At 46.3% G+C, this 20,392-nt stretch overlaps 1 protein-coding gene across 1 annotated transcript in view; it reads left to right on the top strand.

Moving 5' to 3' along the window:
• SMCHD1 (structural maintenance of chromosomes flexible hinge domain containing 1) overlaps nucleotides 1-20,392 on the top strand; it is a 1,054,086-nt gene that overhangs the window by 837,216 nt on the left and 196,478 nt on the right. Inside the window, exon 38 of the mRNA XM_082259552.1 lies at nucleotides 4,138-4,290. Coding sequence (XP_082115678.1) covers nucleotides 4,138-4,290 — 153 coding nt within the window. The remainder of the gene's footprint in view (nucleotides 1-4,137; nucleotides 4,291-20,392) is intronic.

Genomic DNA, 20,392 nt, shown 5'->3' with positions numbered 1-20,392 from the left:
TGCAAAAGAATTACCAGTTCCAAGGTACCTGAAATAAAAAACAGAAAGTTATTATTAGTCATGTTTTTCTCTTACAGAATTACTAATACGAACAAGATGGCGTAGCCTCAAGGATACCCTGCAAAGGTACAAGAGACTAGAACGTGAGGCGAGAAGTGGATCCGGTGCCCCCCCTAAGCGTCCCTATGCCTTTGCCAGATGTCTGGATTTTCTGCTACCGGTTCTAGAAATGCGGAAGTAAGTTTATTGTCAAATTCTCTTTCACTATTAACCCATCCTTCCTTCCCCCTCCCTCTTCACCCCACCCCCAACCCCCTCACCTTCCAATCCCCACCTATCATTCAAATTATATATTTGAGCGGATGATGAAAAGTTGTTTCATGTTTGTCATTGCAGCACACAAGCAAGTTGGGAGGAGGTGGAGAATGTGCAGGAGGAAGGGGAGGAGGAGGAGCATGCAGCTCAAGTTGATGAGGAAGAAGGCGTCGCATTTGCATGTTCGAATAGTAGTTCAAATATTCCTAACGAGTCACAGAGTTTGGATGAGTCAGGATCCGCTCAAGAACCAGAACAGGAGTTTGAGGAAACTGACGTTTCCACGCCTTCCACCAGGCCTCAAAGTCGAGGCTCTACATCCCACAGGAGGAGAGTCAGCAGGGCAACTGCTGAGGCGGAAGACGAGCAGACAAAGCACTTAGTGGACGTTATGTCAGGCATCAGCCAGCAACTAGATGCACATAAATGTCCTCACACACTATTTGCTCATAGCTTGGTGCCTCTTCTCAAAGAGGTCCCGTCTGAAAGGTATTTCGACATGAGAATGGCGGTACAAAACTGCATACATTCGTTCTCTGTACCACAACAGTTACCGCAAGACACTCCATGGTCCCCTCATTTCACACCCAGTCATTCTGCCATTCCAACAAACCCTTATCCGTCAAGTTTTGACCAATATCGGAGCATCCATGAGACCCCTAGATCCCAAATCCCATATCCTATTCCTTCCCCAATTCCCTCTGTAATCCCCCCCCACACTAGAACACCGGATGTCTCCACTTCTTCCCATTTCCCCCCCTCCAGCAGACCACCACCATCACAATCTAGTGCATTTTCCCCAAAAATACCTCCACCCTATCCACAATATAGGCCCCCAAGTGGACCGTCACATAGAACTCCATCCCCGCTTGTGCCATGGCTATATCCCAACACCGTGGATCATACACCCTCAGGCTCTTCAACACCACTTGATCTGGAGAGTTCACCAAATTTTTTGGATCTATAGTACACTTGCCACTGTATTGCCACGTTGACCTAAGTTGTCTTTTTTGACCTAATTTTTCTGTATTTTGTTCCTTTGTTCTTGTTACATGCAACAAAATAAAAAAAAAATAAAAACTTTTTTTTGAAGTCAACTTTGCCATCATATCTGTCTGCATTCACTGTATTGCTAACTATGGAGAAAAAAAATACATGACTTTTCACAAAATATATCACACTTACCGTAATGTAACAAGCAATCTTTCAGCAGGCACAACACTGTTCCGGAAGGTGGTGTTCTGACGCTCCAAACGTGAAAAGAGCAGCCCAAGTAATTCGTCAAAACTAAAAAAAAAAACAACACACGTAAGTGGCAAGCAAAAGGGGGGCGTGGGGAGCTTCAGGAATGATTCGGGGGTAGATATAGGTGAAAACAGAGAGAGAGGAAAAAGAGAGATGGGGAAAAAAGAGATATAGAGGGAAGCAGCAAAAAGAGAGAAGAAGAAGGAGAGACTCCCTCTCACATACTAACCTATTAACAGACATCCGAGTATAGTTGAAAAACTTCTCTTCATGTTGCCGGAGATCATGATAGAGGACATTGAACTGACCTCTCTCTTCCCTGTTTGAAATTATGGGATGAACCCAATACCTTCGTCTTCTCATCATCATCATCCTCATCCTTCTCCTCCTCCTGTCCTTATTGATCAAGACTGCAGCAGTGGCAGTAGCAACTGCTGCCATGACCAAAGGCAAATGAAACATAGTGGCAATACACCAAAATACAGCACACTCTCCACAACGTAATCTCCAAACAAAACCACAGCTCACACTCCACGGTGTACTCTCCTCATAAAGACCAGGAAGTCCACCGGAAGTTAACACCCATTTCATTTGGATTGGCTGGAGCAAAAATCGCACCTGAGCTAATTAACATGATTATACGCAATGCGATTCGCATTGCAATCGCGCTGTACTATGAAAAAACGCAAGGTAAACTCGCACCGCAAATTCGCATTACAATCGCAAGCGCATCAGTGTGAACCGGCACTTAAAGGTGAAAATTGGGGTAGATCAGTATTTTGACTTGATTTGTGACTTGATTTGTGACTTGACCAAAATTAATGACTTGACTTGCTTGACTTCTAGCAGGGACTCGACTTGACTTGCTTACTTTTCACCATAGTAACTTGGGACTTGCTTGAGGCTTGAAGGTTAAGACTTGAGACTTGCTTGTGACTGGTACATGTGTGACTAAGGCTGGCCATACACGATACAATTTTCTTACAATTTTCTGAGCAATTTTCTTGAAATTTACCTTCAACTATGTAGTACAAAGGCCTGCCTAATTAGATACAATTGAAAGTGTTGTTTAGCTTTGACCTCATATTATGTGTTTTGTGGTAAATCTAACAGAAAATTGTACAGCAAAAGTTGAACATGTATGGCCAGCCTTACTCCCATGTCTGGCACTTTCACCCCCTTCCTGCCCAGGCCAATTTTCAGCTTTCAGCGCTGTCACACTTTGAATGACAATTGCACGGTCATGCTACACTGTACACATATTAAAAATGTTAGAATTTTTTTCACACAAATCAAGCTTTATTTTGGAAGTTTTTAATCACCGCTGGGTTTTTTATTTCTTACAAAAAAAAGACAGAAAATTTTGAAAAAAAATAATTTTTCTCCTTCACTGATGTGCGCTGATGAGGTTGCACTGATGGGCACTGATAGGCTGCACTGATGGGTATGGATGAGGTGGCACTGATGAGGTGGCACTGATGAGGTACCAATATGCCGCACTGATGGGCACTGAAAGGTGGCACTGATGGGCCTTGAGAGGTGGCACTGAGAGGCGGCACTGACTGGCAGCACTATGGGCCCTGATTATGGGCAATGATGGTGGGCACTGTGGGGCACTGATGGTGGACTGGCACTGTTTTTCACTTTTTGTAATCAGGGCACTGATGATCAGTGCCCTGATTACCTGTCCTAGTCTCCCCTGTAAGGAGCAGCAACTGATCGGCTCTCCTCGCCACACACTCTAACGGTGTGAGGCGGGGAGAGCTGATAAACTGCACTTCCTCATTTACATGTGACCGGCCGTGATTGGACACAGCCGATCACATGGGTAAAGAGCCATGTCATTGGCTCTTTACCGAGATCAGGTTCATGTCGTGTTCTAGCAACACGGCGCGGCCACGATCGCTGCACTGCGCGCCCCCAGGGTCGCGCGAGAGAGGCAGTTCTGGTGCGCCGTCATATGACAGCGTCCCAGAACAAAAGCTGCACCGCTCCGCCGTCATTTGACATTGGGCAGGCAGTATGCGGTTAACATATATGTTAATGTGATTAAAATTGCACGATATCAATGAAGTAAAACATTAGTAGTGGGTTATATATAAGCTATGTAAATCTACCCTTTTTGTTTCTGTTTTGAGGCTTGTAAATTGCAAATTTTCAATAAAAATATTTGAGAAAAAAAACTTGCATAAAAATTTCATGCTTGAACTCGACAGCAATAGTACTCAGTGTTTCCTTCTGTCATCCTCAAACATATAAGCTTGTCCCCAGCTCTGTATGCCAATACATAAACTCCTAGTTAGTGTGATTATGTCACCCAGGGATAACGCCACCTTATGTTTTACATCCAATTGACTTCATCAGAGGCTGAAGCACCTCATGATAATTATGCTTAAATAGTGTCACAGTGACTTCCTAAACATCACAGCCATCTTACTACATTCCATGTAGGCTGTGCCTAAACATTGCGACCATCTTACTACACTCACTGCAAGCCTCACTGCAAGCTCTGCATAAATATAATTGTTCAGATTAATTCAGTCTCTTTATCACAATGTTGTCTTACTATATTTTTAGGATAAGCACAATAATATGGCCGGTGCCAATTTAAGTGGTAAAGTCATTGCGAGGATAATTTGTTCTGAAAATGGTGAGAAAGAGATACCACTGTTCGAGTCTAATACTGAAATGTTGGAGTTTCCATTTATTAATGGATCTGCTGATATCCCTGTGAGTATGTTTTTCTTTTGTATATCATTTTGCAGCAAATAGTATGCTGCCATGTGGTGTGAGATTGTTGCAGAAATACAAAATTGCAGAACTCCAAAAATATACTTTTTGGTTATTAATGTTTTGAATAATTTTAGAAAATCAGAAAGACCTAATGAAAGACATAGGCCGCAATACATAGAATATGGAACATTCAGTGTTTCATTCATTCAGCACATAACACACATGCATAGGTGTGAATGAACCCCTAGGGTTTCCCTTTCTTGCTAAACTGCAGCGCACTGCACTGATGCAAAACAACCACACAGAAAACAATAGGATATCTACTTAAAATGCATGCCCATGCATCAGCATACATGATATTTTATCGGTACAGTACAGGACATAGTCCGGGTATTCATAGACCCTAGATTATAGGCTGGTATCTTTAGGCTACTGGACACTGGCAAAGATTTACAGGACACACACCTTGTGAATACTCCTATGACCCTACCTACCACTCTGTGAGAGCTTCTTTTTTTCTAGTGTCTTAAGGTGATGGACCTCTTATTTCTCATCATAAATGTTTTGCTTCCCTAGTTTATTTTACGTTGGATTCAATCAACTCCTAAATCTTTTCCTCACTATCTTCAAAACAAAAAGTTAAAAAAAAATAGAGGCAGTGCATCCAGATTGGTGCAACTTGGTAAACCCTTGGGGGCCGGACTCCTGGCTATGGGGATGACCTGTATTGTTGCTTCCTGCATTGGATTCTGGTTGGGTACTCACCTTGGCACTTAGTGCAACAAGTGTAGTTAGCCACAGAGTGCAATACTGGTCAAGGGCCATAGTCCATCCATATAGAACCCAGGCCCTAAAGACCCTTACCCTTCTGTTTTTATGTCCTAGAACAAGTCATGACAAAGCTCTCAAGGATAGCTTTCTATTCTGTCTATATGCAGTGAAACATCTAGACAGCTAAAGCTGCCTGCAAACCTTGACTCACACATATGCCTTTTGATGGAGGACGTTTATTTGTTGAGGCACCTTACAAATTCAGCAAAGGTGTCACAGGAGACAACATACTTCTTGCACAGCAGATGGTTCCTAAACCCCATTTCTCAGGTGCTTCCACATCTTCAAATAGAAGAGTGCCCCATTCGTTATCCTCAGGCTTCATCTTCCAAATTAATTCTCTCCCCTTATTTTTGGTGCAAGACATGGAACACAAAGCCTACCAAGTCCACCACAAAACCCTCTTCACAATGAAGGGGCACCCTCATTCCTATGTGTTGAAGGACCTCTGTTACAGTTTGCTTTTCTCTGTGTCACAGACATCCCAGACCTGTCGGTTCAATCTGTGGTTTCTTTGGGGTAAAAAAAAAAAACTAAAAAAATCTACCCCTCATCGTTTTCTTCTCCCAAAATAACCAAAATCTTCTAAAGGACAGTCCGATTTGCAGACTGTCCACAACTGGTGGCCTGTATCAACCACCAAAAGTGCCAGGAGTCAGGCAGTTCATGGGAGCAGAAACACTGTCTAGCACTCTCTACCGTTGACATCCCAGGAGTGGACAGTAGGAAAGTGGATTACTTAGCAGTCCCTGCTTGGACAATGGAAAATGGGCCCTTCATCCTGATGTCTTTAATCTCCTATGTCAGAAATAGGGAACTCCGCATATGAACATCCTGTCCTTCAGATATTACCCTTGTTTGTTTCCAGGAACAAGGGTCCTCTAGCACTGGCATTGGATGCTCTGAGGATTCCCTAGGCCCCATTCCTTTTCATTTATACCTTTCCTCCAGTGTGAATTTTGCCCCAACTGCTCCACAAAGAAGATCAAGAGAAAAAAAAAAAAAAAACGTGACTCTCGCCTAACTCACCCAGGAGTACACAGACATACTCAAACTTCTGGGAGACAAACTCTGGCTTTTTCCCAAAGAGACCAGACCTTCTTTCTCAGTGCCTGCTTTTCAGTCACTGGCTTTAATGGCATGGTTTTTGAAACCCAAGGTATTAAGGGACAGGGGTGCCTCTGGTTCTTTCATTTTTATATTACTAGTGTGATCTTTTCTCAGTCAGTTCCAGCTATGAACCAATCCCATAGAATTATTGGTTGCCCCTCATTCTGGCATTCCAACAATCGGGACTTATGGTCCCTAACCCCTTTAATACAGGGCACTTTCACCCCCTTCCTGCCCAGACCAATTTTCAGCTTTCAGTGCTCCCACACTTTGAATGACAATTACTTAGTCATGCAACACTGTACCTAAAAACAAAATTTTTATCATTTTGTTCACACAAATAGAACTTTCTTTTGGTGGTATTTAATTGGCGCTGTTTTTTATTTTATTTTGTGCGATATAAGTGAAAAAATGGCGAAAAATGTTGAAAAAAAAAACACTTTTATTTTAGTTTCTATTATAAATTGTGCAAATAAGTAACTTTTGTTCATAAATCTGGGGCAAAATTTATACTGCTACATATCTTTGGTAAAAATAACCTAAATTTATGGATATTATTTAGTCTGTGTGAAAGTTTGTCTACAAGCTATGGTGCAAATCATTAAAAATTGATAACACCTGTACTGACAGCCTATCTCAATTCTTGAGGCCCTGAAATGTCAGGACAATACAAATACCCCCGAAATGACCCCATTTTGGAAAGTAGACAGTCCAAGGTATTTAATAAGAGGCATGGTGAGTTTTATGAAGTTTTAATTTTTTTCCCCACAATTCTTAGGAAAATGAAGAAAATATATATATATATATTTTTTTACACAAAATTGTCAAAAAAACAAGTTGTTTCTCACACACAGCATATGCATACTTGCAATTAGACCTCAAAACACATTCTGCTACTTTTCCTGAGTATGGCAGTACCACATGTGTAAGGCTTTTTCACAACTTGGCCACATACAGAGGCCCAACATGCAGGGAACACCTCAGGCATTCTAGGAGCTTAAATTACAATTCTAATTTCCTGATGACTTATTACATTTTTGAATGCCCTGGAGCACCAGGACAGTGGAATTACCCACAAAACGACCCAATTTTGGAAAGCAAACACCCCAACATATATTCTAGGAGGCATAATAAGTCTTTTGAACATGTCATTTTTTCCACACGTTTTTGGAAAATATGAAAAGAAAATTAAAACATATTTTTTTTAACACACAGCATGTACATAGCAAAATTTACACCCCAAGGACCACCCTAGAACGCACCTCCAGGCGTTCTCGAAGCATAAATTACACATATTATTTTCTGACTACCTATAACACTTTTGAAGGCCCTGGAGCACCATGACAATGGAAACACCCACAAAATGAGCCCATTTTGGAAAGCTAACACCACAATGTATAATCTGAGGCATGGGCTGCAGATAGGTACTCGGGCATTCAGATGGGCTGAAGACAGGTACTTTGGTACTCTGATGGGCTGCAGATAGGTACTCGGGTACTCTGATGGGCTTTAGACTGGTCTCTGATGGGCTGGAGACATGTACTCGGGTACTCAGATGGGCTGGAGACAGGTACTCAGGTACTCTGATGGGCTGCAGATAGGTACTTTGGGCTGTAGACAGGTACTTGGGTACTCTGATGGGCTGCAGATAGGTGCTCGGGTACTCTGGGCTGGAGACAGGTACTCGGGTACTTTGATGGGCTGGAGATACTCAGGTACTCTGATGGGCTGCAGATAGATACTCTGATGGGCTGGAGGTGGGTCTCTGATGGGCTGGAGACAGGTACTCGGATACTCTGATGGGCTGAAGATAGGTGTTCGGGTACCCTGGGCTGGACACAGATACTTGGGTACTCTGATGGGCTGCAAATAGGTACTCGGTTACTCTGGGCTGGAGACAGGTACTCGGGTACTCTGATGGGCTGCAGATAGGTACTCGGGTACTCTGATGGGCTGGAGATAGGTAGTACCCTGATGGACTGGTGACAGGTACTCGGGTACTCTGATGGGCTGCAGATAGATACTCAGGTACTCTGATGGGGTGGAGATAGGTACTCAGGTACTCTGATGGGCTGGTGACAAGTACTGGGGTACTCTGATGGGCTGGTGACAGGTACTCGGGTACTCTGATTTGATGGTGACATTCACTCGGTACTCTGATGAGCAAGTTACAGGTACTCGGGTACTCTCATTAGGTGATGACAGGTACTCTGGTATTCTGATGGGCTGGTGACAGGTACCGTGGTAGGCTGGTGAGAGGCCTTCTGATGGGCTGGTGACAGGCCTTCTTTTGGGCTGGTGACAGGTCCTCTTTAATTGGGGGGCAGTCGAGGCACATCACTGTACTGCTGCAACATTTTTTCTCCTGGTCTCCTCACACACTGAGGAGGAGAGCCCAGTAACTGCAAGAGAGCTCTTTGTGGACGTTTGTGACCGGCTGTGGTTGAACACAGCCGGTCACGTGTTAGAGAGCCAATTTCATTGGCTCTTTACCCTAATCGGGAATGGGTTGCGTCCGAGGGACACACCTCATCCCCGATCGCCACACTGCATGCCCGAGCGGCGAGAACGAATACAATTCATGTTGAGCGGCTGTCACTGGACACAGCCGGTCAAGTGATAAAGAGCCATTTTCATTGCACTTTACCCTAATGGGGGATGGGCTGTGTCCGAGGGTCACGCCTCATCCCTGATCGCCGCGCTGCACGCCTAGAACAGGCGAACTTCATATGTCGCCCGCCCGGAGGAAGAAAGTGTTCCTGCCGGCATCATTTTACTATGCGCTGGTAGGGAACTGGTTACGTACTCTTAAAATGTCACTAAACCCAAATCATAAAAACATTATCAACAAATGGTGTTTCTCTTTTTTTGTTCATTGACGGACACAGCTCCTGGTTCTTCTTAACCGTTGGGTTATACTGCCCCCTACAGGAGTAGGACACTAGGCAGAAAAAGCTTGACTATGCCTATGGGCAGTCCAAGGGGGTATACACCCACTCTCGGCTATCCGGACTGGGCGACGGACTGGATAATCTAGCTCCGGACTAGGTCATCCGCGACATAGCCCCACTGGATGGGGGCTGGCCTGCAAAGTAAATGTCTTGTGAGGGCAACCGTTGGACGGTAGGACCCCCGGGTTCCCCTCCTTCTCCCCCAGCCTCTCTAAACTTTCGGTGGTCACTGTGGGTTTTTCTCCCCCCCGATGAGGTTATGAGCTGGCATTTGCCACATGCTCTAAAGGGGGGCTCGTTGGTGCTGCTGCTGACCAGGTTTTTCCTGTTGCGCAACGGGGTTTTTATCAGGGTTCCCTGCCACCCTGGGGGTTTGTGACTAGGGAAGGGATGTCCTCTGGGCTCCCTGCGGCGGCTGTTGGGCTGGGGGAGCAGATGGTTTAGCATCTGCCGGTCCGCTCCTCATGTGGCTGCATCCAAACAAAAATTTAGGCTGTGGCTACTGCTCGGAAACTATGTGGGGAGGCTCCTGTGAGGGTGGCTGAAGCCACTGCCTCCCGTTTGGGCGTCCGCCCTCCCCTCCGCTGCCCCTGAGTGGTTGGCTTCACTGGGGCAGGTGGCTGGGCACCCACTAGGCTATGCAGCTGAGTCGTGTGCCTCCGTTGAGGGGGGCCCAAGGGAGTTTGGCTGAAACCCCCACTATTCCTTTGGGCATCTGCCGTACTGGGATCCGTTCAATTGCGGCTGGGCCTCCACTAATATTTAAGGCCGCGGCCTGCTAGGCCATGCGTTTAGCTTGGCGCGTTCCTTGGAAGGGGTGGCGCTGTGGGGGCAGTCCATTTTGTCATGACAGCCTTGCCGCCATTATTGTGTGGGGCACCTGCCCCTTTTTAGCACTGCGCGATCATCAGGGTACGCTGCCTGCGAGTCTGCATCATGGCAGGCGGCCCCCTTTAAGGGGCTATTTCCTATTATGCGGGCCTCTATGGAGGAACTCTGAGGGCAACCCCCTTGTCCCCTTTTTGGTGGGTCCAGTAGGTGGTCCATTAGTGGGCCCCGGTCGGCGTCCTCTTTGCGGGATCGCAGTCGGCGACCCTCCCCTGATCATTACATCAGATCCTGAAAGTGTTTCGGCTGCCACGGACGCAAGTCACCCTGCAGGGTCTGTGTCCACGCACCCTGAGTGCTCAGATAGTGAGGGTGATTCCTCTGCTCCTCTAGCCGCGCATGAAAAGGCGCTGGTAGATGGGCTGTTTGTTTCAGTGCATGAAATTTAAAAAAATGTAGGTTGCAGTTGATGCTACGTCGGAGGCGTCGGTCCCTTTCGGCACCCACGGGCCCTCCAAAGCAGCAAGGGTGTTCCCCTTTCCGCTTACTTTGACAACATTGTCACAAAACAGTTGGGTTGTCCAAAACACAGTGGTTCCTAAGCTCCAGGTAATGTGTCTAAAAATGAAAAAGGATATAGACTCATGAATTAAAAATTCAGAATCCCATCTGTGAAGTGGTATTTATACAAGGAATCCTCCCCTCCATTATTAAGAGCTTTAGGGATTACAGTCCCACAACAATAGTATATGTAGTATCCTGTAGTATATACAGTGCCTTGCGAAAATATTCGGCCCCCTTGAACTTTTTTAACTTTTTCCACATTTCAGGCTTCAAACATAAAGATAGAAAAATTTTAATATTTTGTGAAGAATCAACAAGTGGGACACAATCATGAAGTGGAACGAAATTTATTGGATATTTCAAACTTTTTTAACAAATAACTGAAAAATTGGGCGTGCAAAATTATTCAGCCCCCTTAAGTTAATACTTTTGTAGCGCCACCTTTTGCTGCGATTACAGCTGTAAGTCGCTTGGGGTATGTCTCTATCAGTTTTGCACATCGAGAGACTGAAATTTTTGCCCATTTCTCCTTGCAAAACAGCTCGAGCTCAGTGAGGTTGGAAGGAGAGCGTTTGTGAACAGCAGTTTTCAGTTCTTTCCACGGTTTCTCGCTTGGATTCAGGTCTGGACTTTGACTTGGCCATTCTAACACCTGGATATGTCTATTTGTGAACCATTCCATTGTAGATTTTGCTTTATGTTTTGGATCATTGTCTTGTTGGAAGACAAATCTCCGTCCCAGTCTCAGTTCTTTTGCAGACTCCATCAGGTTTTCTTCCAGAATGGTCCTGTATTTGGCTCCATCCATCTTCCCATCAATTTTAACCATCTTCCCTGTCCCTGCTGAAGAAAAGCAGGCCCAAACCATGATGCTGCCACCACCATGTTTGACAGTGGGGATGGTGTGTTCAGGGTGATGAGCTGTTTTGCTTTTACGCCAAACATAACGTTTTGCATTGTTGCCAAAAAGTTTGATTTTGGTTTCATCTGACCAGAGCACCTTCTTCCACATGTTTGGTGTGTCTCCCAGGTGGCTTGTGGCAAACTTTAAACAACACTTTTTATGGATATCTTTAAGAAATGGCTTTCTTCTTGCCACTCTTCCATAAAGGCAGGATTTGTGCAGTATACGACTGTTGTCCTATGGACAGTCTCCCACCTCAGCTGTAGATCTCTGCAGTTCATCCAGACTGACCATGGGCCTCTTGGCTGCATCTTTGATCAGTCTTCTCCTTGTATCAGCTGAAAGTTTAGAGGGAGGGCCAGGTCTTCGTAGATTTGCAGTGGTCTGATACTCCTTCCATTTCAATATTATCGCTTGCACAGTGCTCCTTGGGATGTTTAAAGCTTGGGAAATCTTTTTATATCCAAATCCGGCTTTAAACTTCTCCACAACAGTATCTCGGACCTGCCTGGTGTGTTCCTTGTTCTTCATGATGCTCTCCGCGCTTTAAACGGTCCTCTGAGACTATCACAGTGCAGGTGCATTTATACGGAGACTTGATTACACACAGGTGGATTCTATTTATCATCATTAGTCATTTAGTTCAACATTGGATCATTCAGAGATCCTCACTGAACTTCTGGAGAGAGTTTGCTGCACTGAAAGTAAAGGGGCTGAATAATTTTGCACGCCCAATTTTTCAGTTTTTTATTTAACAAAGTTTGAAATATCCAATAAATTTCGTTCCACTTCATGATTGTGTCCCACTTGTTGATTCTTCACAAAAAATTACAGTTTTATATCTTTATGTTTGAAGCCTGAAATGTGGCAAAAGGTCGAAAAGTTCAAGGGGGCCGAATACTTGTATATGGGCATTGGTTAAGTATTAATACATTTCCCAAAGGCTATATTTTTGGGTTGCTTAGAATCCCAAGAGATGTACTGGGGTAGAATCATACCTGTGTGTCAGAGTTCTGTGCAGACAACCACCAAGGCGCTTCCTCTGTGCAGTTGCGAACTATCACAGAGGGGTGGTGGTAATATACTATGCCTGCAGGTGTAGATCCTGCCTAATCATAGTCATCAGCTTGCTAGTTGATAGATGGACGCACGCGTCACCATGGCGATCAGTCACGTCCATGTGGGGTCCTCTGACACTTCATAGATGGGATTCTGAATTTTTTTCAAATAATTTTTATTGAAGTTTTGGCAAGAATACAACAATGTTAGCGGACGCAGCCACCAAGAACAAGTAGGTAGAACACTGGAAAAAAATGCAGGAAACAACATACATTATCATAAGCATTGCACCCGGAATCATGAAAGTAATGGGGAAACGTATATATCAACAGCGAAGAACCAACAAGACAGAAAGCGTACACCTGAGGAACAATCACAATATGTTAAGCGAGTACAAGCATTATCTGTGCTGAGTAGCTGGGGAGAGGCAATTGGGTTGAGAGAGGACATTTGAGGAGATCTGAGGCATAGAGTGGGATGCAACATACCAGTCGGCCCATGGCGACCAGGATTTCTCAAAGGAGGGGGAGGGAGGATGAGCGTAGCGCAAGAAGACTCTCATAGTGGTAGTTAATCTGGACCTGGGCTAGTACCTCTAAGGGGTTAGGGAGGGAGGGGGTGCACCAGAGTCTTGCTAGGACTAGGGAAGCAGTGAGCAAAATATGAGAAAAGAGAGTCCTATGAGAAGATGAAAAAGATTTGATTCCCAGTAGTAGGATCGCTAAGGCTGGGTCAGGAGGTACAGTGGTCTTGCAAATGGAGGAAATTACAGAAAAGATTTTGTTCCAAAAACTGGTGAGTGATCTACAATTCCAAAACGTGTGAAGGAGGGTCCCGTGGTGACCAAATTCCCTTCAGCACAAAGGCGAGAGAGAGGGGGAGTAGTGTGCTAGAATATGCGGGGTCATATACCATCGCGTCAGCAGTCTCTGGGAGGTCTCCCAGTGGTTCACACAGTGAGAAGAGCGATACTCGTATTTTATGGCATGCGACCATTGTTATAGAGTGAATTCTTTCTGGAGGTCAGATTCCCACGCTACAAGTGGGGACGTCTTAGTCAATAAACATTTATTCTGTGGGGTGGGATAAAATAAAGTAATGCCTTTAACCTTTGACTCGGGTTTGGTGAGGTGTTGCCAAGCATGGAAGTCCAGCTTGATGGACGGAAGGGGAGACTTTTTCAGAAAGGAGGTCATCCAGGTGTATGTAAAGAGTGCAGGTTTGGGGAGATCATGTTGAGAAGTTAAAACGTTAAAGGGTATGAGCTGGTTACCATGGAAGAGGTTGTCAACCCAAGTTAGACCCGCTTCCACAAATGTATGGAGGGAGAGGTTGGGAATCAGGACTTCTAGGAGCGTGAGGGGCAGCTGAATGGAAGTACTATTGGGGGTTGTTTTAGAATGCAGAATAAGTTTACTCCACACTAGGATGGAGGCTCGGGTGGGAGGGGGGAGAGAGTGAAGGGGCAGTTGCCGCCAGGAGTAAGCAAGAGGCAAAAGGGATAGGTCAGTTGTGTGTGAGCATGCCGATTGAAGGGGGACCCAACATGAGGAGCTGGGGTTTGCAAACCCGAGGCAATTGCGCCAATAGAGGGGCAGTTTAATAGTCGCCTATATCAGGGAGGCCAATACCCCCAGCCTTCCTATGTAAAATAAGGTGTTTATGAGAGCATCTGGCCCTCTTCCCTCGCCAAAGGAATTGTTTAAGGCATCGGGATAGTTTGTTGAGATGGGATTGCTTAAGGGGGATGGGTAGTGTTCTAAAAAGGTACAATATTTTCGGGAGTAGTAGCATTTTAAATGAGGCAATTCTGCCCACCCAAGAGATTTCAAATTTGGCAAGGGAAGTCAAGTCTAGACGAAGTTGCTGTAGGAGTTGGTCAACATAAAAATCTGCCAATTTGTCAGGGGAGGGAGTAAGGGAAATACCAAGATAGGAAATGTATTTGTCAGTCCATACATAGGGGAGGTTGGAGTGAAGGTGAGAATTGGCAAGGCCGCTGACTCCTAGGTCTAGTATAAGGTAATTGGTAAAATTTACCTTGTAGAAGGATACAGCACTAAATTGGTTTAAAAGATCATGTGCGAAGGGAAGAGAGATAGTAGGATTGGTCAGGGAGAGGATAATATCGTCCGCAAATAGGTTTATGGTGTGGGATTGACGTTGTAATTTGAACCCTGTGATGTGTGGATGGGAGCGAACGGTTTCAGCCAGTGGTTCGATGGACAAATTAAAGATAGAGGGGAAAAGCCCTGGCGAGTCCCGTTTGTAATGTCAAATATCTTTGAGAGGAGGCCATTGGTCAGAACTTTAGCCGAGGGGCAGGAGTAGAGTGCTAATATAGCTGACAAAATAGGCCCTTGGAAGCCAAACTTACGGAGGGTCACCACGAGATACCCCCAATGCATTCTGTCGAACGCCTTCTCCGCGTCTATAGAAAAAAGAAGAGAAGGCGTTCCACTACATTGTGCATGGTGGATAATATTTATCATTCGTCTAGTGGCGTCTGAGGGTTGACGCCCTTTCATGAAGCCGGATTTGAAAGATCCTATCAATGAGGGTAGAACAGTTTGTAGCCTGGGCGCCAATAGTTTGGCGTAAATCTTTACATCCACATTTAAGAGGGAAATTGGGCGAAAGTTGGGCTGTGTATTCGGGTGTTTTCCGGGTTCGGGAATGGTGACGACATGCGCCAGCAGCATTTCTTTGGGGAAGGAACCAGTTGTGGTCACTTCCCGAAAGACTGAGAGAAGGTGGGGGGACAGCACTGATCGAAAAATTGGGAAATACTCATTGGGGAGCCCATCTGGGCCTAGGGATTTACCGGGGGGGAGGGATTTTTTGGTCGATTCGATTTCTTCAGGGGTAAACGAGACATTAAGAGAGTCATGTTGAGATGCGGAAAGGGAGGGAAGGTGAAGTTTGGACAGGAAGGCGGAGATGGCCGTGTCCGTCGGTTGGGGGGAGGACAGATCACTAGAGAGGTTGTACAGTGAGCCATAGTAATCCGCGAAGGCGTCCGCAATGTCTTGAGGATTAGTGTGGGTGAGGGGGTGTTAAAGAGAGTGAATTTTGGCCTTAGATCTACGAGACTTAAGCCTGTTGGCCAAGAGTTTACCAGCCCTATTGTTCTTGGCGTAGTAGTTGAGCTTAAGTTTACGTATTAAGTTGTCATGTTGGGAGCATAAAAGTTCTCTCAAGGAGTGGCGCAACTTGGAAATTTCATTAGCCAAAGTGGGAGAGGGTGCAGACTGGTTACGGGGATCAAGAGAGCGGATGTCGGTGAGGAGGGAATCTAACTTAGCAGTGTAAGATTTGTGAACCTGGGAACCCAGTTTAATAAGAATGCCTCTAATAAAAGCTTTGTGGGCACACCAATTGGTAAAGGCGCTGGTGTCAGCAGGAAGATTAAGGGAGAAATATTTGTCCAAATGTTGGGAGAGTATTTTGTGAGTAGCGGGGTTTTGAAGAAGTGAGGGGGGGGTCACATCTCCATACTCTCGTCTGGGAGAAAGCCTTGCCGTCCTCGAGACAGATAGAAATGGGTGCATGGTCCGACCACGTGATATCGTGGATCGAGGCGGCGGAGACTCTCTGTAGTAGCATCTTGTCCACTAAGAAGAGGTCCAAGCGAGAGTAAGAGTTGTGACTTGGGGAATAGTAGGTGTAGGATCTATCTGTGGAATTGAGACATCGCCACGCATCGAACAAATCCTCCTCCCCAAGAAGGCTGCGCAGGGAGAGGGTTGGCCTACCTGGAGAGGAGGACGTGTCAAGGCTCGGGTCGACCATGGCGTTCAGGTCACCACATAGTATTAGATGACCAAAACCTACAGGGGAAATTCCTTTGAGTAAGTTACTGAAGAATTTACGATACCAGCGTCAAGGGAAGGTCATTTATAACACTCAATAAAATGAGATACCGGCCATCCGGGTTAACGATGGAGTCTTGGAATGCGAAAGTGATTGTGTCTCTGATGGCAATGAGAACACCTCTTTTCTTCTCTGTCGTCGACGCCATGAAAACATGAGGGAAGTCCGGATGAGAACACTTCGGTGTTGCATGCTGGCAGAAGTGGGTTTCCTGGGCTGTAATCATGTCTGCATGGAGGCGAAGGGCTTCTTGCCAGAGAGATCTCCTCTTCACTGGGTGGTTCAGTCCACGGGTGTTAACAGAGACGATTTTCACGCCCATGGTGCATAGAGGGAGCAAGCCGCGGTGGTACAGTCGAAAATCAGGTCAAAGAGTCAGGCAACACAGGTGAACCGAAGAGTACGCTGGAGTAGGTGGGGCAGCACAGGAGGACCGGGTCATGTCCAGAGAGCCGACCCAGGCCCCTACAGCAGGGGGCCGGGGGCGGATCCAAGGGCGGAGGTGTAGAAGCACAGGTGGTACGCAGGAGCATAATGGAAAACAGTCAACAGGTTCCGTAGTGCGGAGGTAAATTAAAACGTAGAAAAGAGCAACAATAAAAAAAAATGGCCACGAGTAGGCCAGGGCAGTATGTATTACAAGGGCGGAGGGGAAAAGGGTACATCCAGGTGTACCCGCAGCACAATCAGGGAGCACATCAGGAGGAAGTGGATCAGGAAAGCCCCTTGTTCCCATATTTCTTCTTGGAGGATTTCTTGTTGGTGACTAAATGCCAGTCCTGTTGTAGATGGGCAGGTGGTGCCGGAGCGGGATCCCTCTGGTAATCTGGGTCCACCGGTAGGATGTTCCAGGAGCGGAGGAGGCAGAGACCTTCATCAAGAGAAGATACAAAATGAGCTGTTGTATGTGATTTCCAGCTTGGCTGGATATTTCCAGCGGTAGATAATCTGATGGTTGCGCAGGGCTTTGGTTTAAGATGAGAGATTGCGTCGCCGCTGTAGGGTAAATTGGGACAAATCTGGGAGAACCTGAAGGGTGGCGGCTTGAGGTGGGAGACGGTCCTGGTGACGGAACGCTGACAAAATATTCTCTTTGACTTGAAAGAAATGAATGCGCAACAGGACATCTCTAGGCGTTTCAGGTGGCAGGAAAGACTGCTTAGGGACCCTGTGAATCCGGTCTATGTTCTGAAGAACTGCCAAAAAGATCTTTAACAAAGTGAGGGAGTTGTTGAGGCTGCACAGTTTCAGGGATTCCGCGAATCTTCAAATTGTTTCTTCGTGAGCGGTCCTCTAAATCCGCAATCTTGGCTTGCAGAGAGGAAAGGACGTCCTGGTGAGATGCGTGAGAGTCCACTAAGTAATTAAACGAGGATGTGTAGTCACCCATTTTATCTTTAATTTGATTCACTCTCCTAAATCTGCTATTTCTGCCTTGCACATTTTGATACAGGGCAGCATGTCAGAGTGAATGGATGATCTTAAGGATTGGAGCATTTCCTTCATCAACACATCTGACAGAGGCTACCCTGTAGTGCTGGAAGGGGTCTGGGGGTTGTGCAGTCCCCGTGTCCATAGGGGAAAAGCAGGCCTCCACCTGGGTATTCTCCATCCTCGGCCTGGATTTGACCGGGCTGCTGGTTGTGGGGGAGGAAGGGGGCGAGTGGAGGGGGGAGGAGGAAGAGGGTGCACTTGCCTGGGTGGAGGACCGTTGCTGATCCGGGGGAGTGTCAGCTGCAGGGTGCAGAGGATGCGCTGCTGTAGTATGTAGCGTGGCGGCGCCATGTTGCTGAGGTCTGGCCTGCCTGGGGAGGAAGAACTCCGGCAGCTTCTTCACTATCGGCGGGTCAGTACGGCATCTCCTCATAGCAGGAGATGCAGGAGGATGCGGGCAGTCCGGCGGTCAGGTTCCGGCGGTGAACGGGAGTATGGGCTGTGTGATCGGTGTGGATGTGTCACCGAGCGGAGCTCTGAGCCTAAGCGTCCATGTTAGCCGGTGGTCGCCACGACCCCCTTCATTCGCCGGATTCTGAATTTTTAATTCACGAGTCTATATCCTATTTCAGTTTTAGACACATTACCTGGTGGGTTGATCATAGAGGTGAATCTTTCACCCCTTGGGTCCTTGTGATCCAGCTCCAGTTTGGGATGAGCGAGTGTTCAGCCTCATACACATGGGGATATCCTGATTGCATTCATATATGGTGCAATCTTTACTTTGCAATCCAATACCATGTGCAAAATGGTTGTTCAGTTTTGTGACTATAATAGTTGCTTGTTTTCTACTGTACCGATTATGTTCCATTTTTGATACAGAAATGTATTATCTACCATTGGTATAACAATGTATGATTACCAATAGCGTATACATATGTTCTAGAAATTAACAGTACCCATTGAAACATCTCTGAAAACGACAATCTTTAGCCCGAAACATGTTAGATGAATAGATATCCATATAGAACAGCCTGCCCATGCTACTCACCAGGCGGTGGCATTATTGGGAAACCTCAATGTATGCTATCTATTGTGTACTATTTGTTGGTTTTAAACCATGTTATATAGTTTCATACATTACGTAATACCTCATTCCCATAAATACTTTCGTCGTATTATTTGGCTGAAATACTGGTCTGTGGACCAGACTTCTAAGAAGGCCTTATCTCATCTTCCCCCTTGTAGGGGATAGCCTGTTTTGGGCTTCCTTGGATGACATTGTTAAGGGTCTCACAGGGGGAAGAGTAATCTTCTTCCGCCGGCTACCAAGGGCAAGGAGCCCCGTCCTAGACGTGGGCCATTCTCCTTGGCTCATGAGAGGTTTTGTCATCCCTCAAGACAAGGGATCAAAAGTCAGGGCCTCCACCGGAGGTTCCTAGAAGAGCCGGTCTGGCAAGCCATGAGCAGGCTCTTCCAAGGCTGCCTCTGCATGAAGGGGTGCCCTCACCCGTATCTGGGTCTTCGCTGGTTTCCGAATCCATGGACCTCCCTGGCACAGGACGAGTGGGTCCAAGAATTTATTCGGTCAGGCTACAAAATCGAGTTCGGTCTTATCCTCCGAAAATGTTCTCCTCTTCCAACCTGCACTTGTCCCTAGATCGCTTACAGGGTCTCTTTGGGGCAGTGCAAGACTTGGTACTTTAAGGGGTGATTGTTCCGGTTCCGACTTCAGAACATTTTTAAGGGTTTTTACTCAAACCTCTTTACAGTTCCCAGGAAGAAAGGCAAGGTATGTCTTATTCTGAACCTCATGCGCTAACCTGCTTTGTGCGAGTACAGAAGTTCTGCATGAAGTCCATTCGCACGGGGGTGGCGTCCCTACATCAGGGGTTTTCTTCTCGCTTCTATCGACATCAAGGATGCCTACCCACACATTCTAATATGTGCCGGTCACCAGCGCTTTCTCGGCTTTGCCGTGGGTGAGGAGCAATATCAGTTTGTGCCGTTGACCTTTGGTCTCGCCTCTGCTCCTCAGGTCTTCACAAAAGTGTTGGCCCTGTTGCTGACATTGTTTGAGTCAGCGGGGGATCGCGGTACTGAGGTACCTGGGCGATCTTCTGCGAGCGGAGTTTCCGACTGCTCTGATGGACATCTGGAGATTACTCAGTGAACTTGAGGATGTTTGGTTGGATTCTGAACCTTCAGAAGTCTGCTTTGATTTTGTCCTCAAAAACTGGACTATCTGGGTCTGACTCTGGACTCGGCCTCAACCAGAGTGCTTTCTTCCTCTGGAAGAACTCCAGACATTGCAGGAGACAATTCAGCTTCTGTTGTTCAGCAGACAGTCATCCCTCTGGGCTTGCATGCGGGTGCTGGGCCTGATGGTGTCCACCTTTGAGGCAATTTGTTTGCAAAGTTCCACACAAGATCTCTGCAAAAGAGATTCTGGTGAAGTGGGACAAGGTTCCACGGTCTCTAGCGGTGGTTCGTTCTCCAGCGCTTCGACAGGGAAGATCCTTCTCCCCCTGTACTGGACAGTTGT

This window comes from Pelophylax lessonae (assembly GCF_965119305.1).
Source record: "Pelophylax lessonae genome assembly, chromosome: 5".
Classification (NCBI taxonomy): Eukaryota; Metazoa; Chordata; class Amphibia; order Anura; family Ranidae; genus Pelophylax; species Pelophylax lessonae.
Note: the sequence above shows the minus strand (reverse complement) of the source record. Positions and strands in the feature narration are given on the sequence as shown.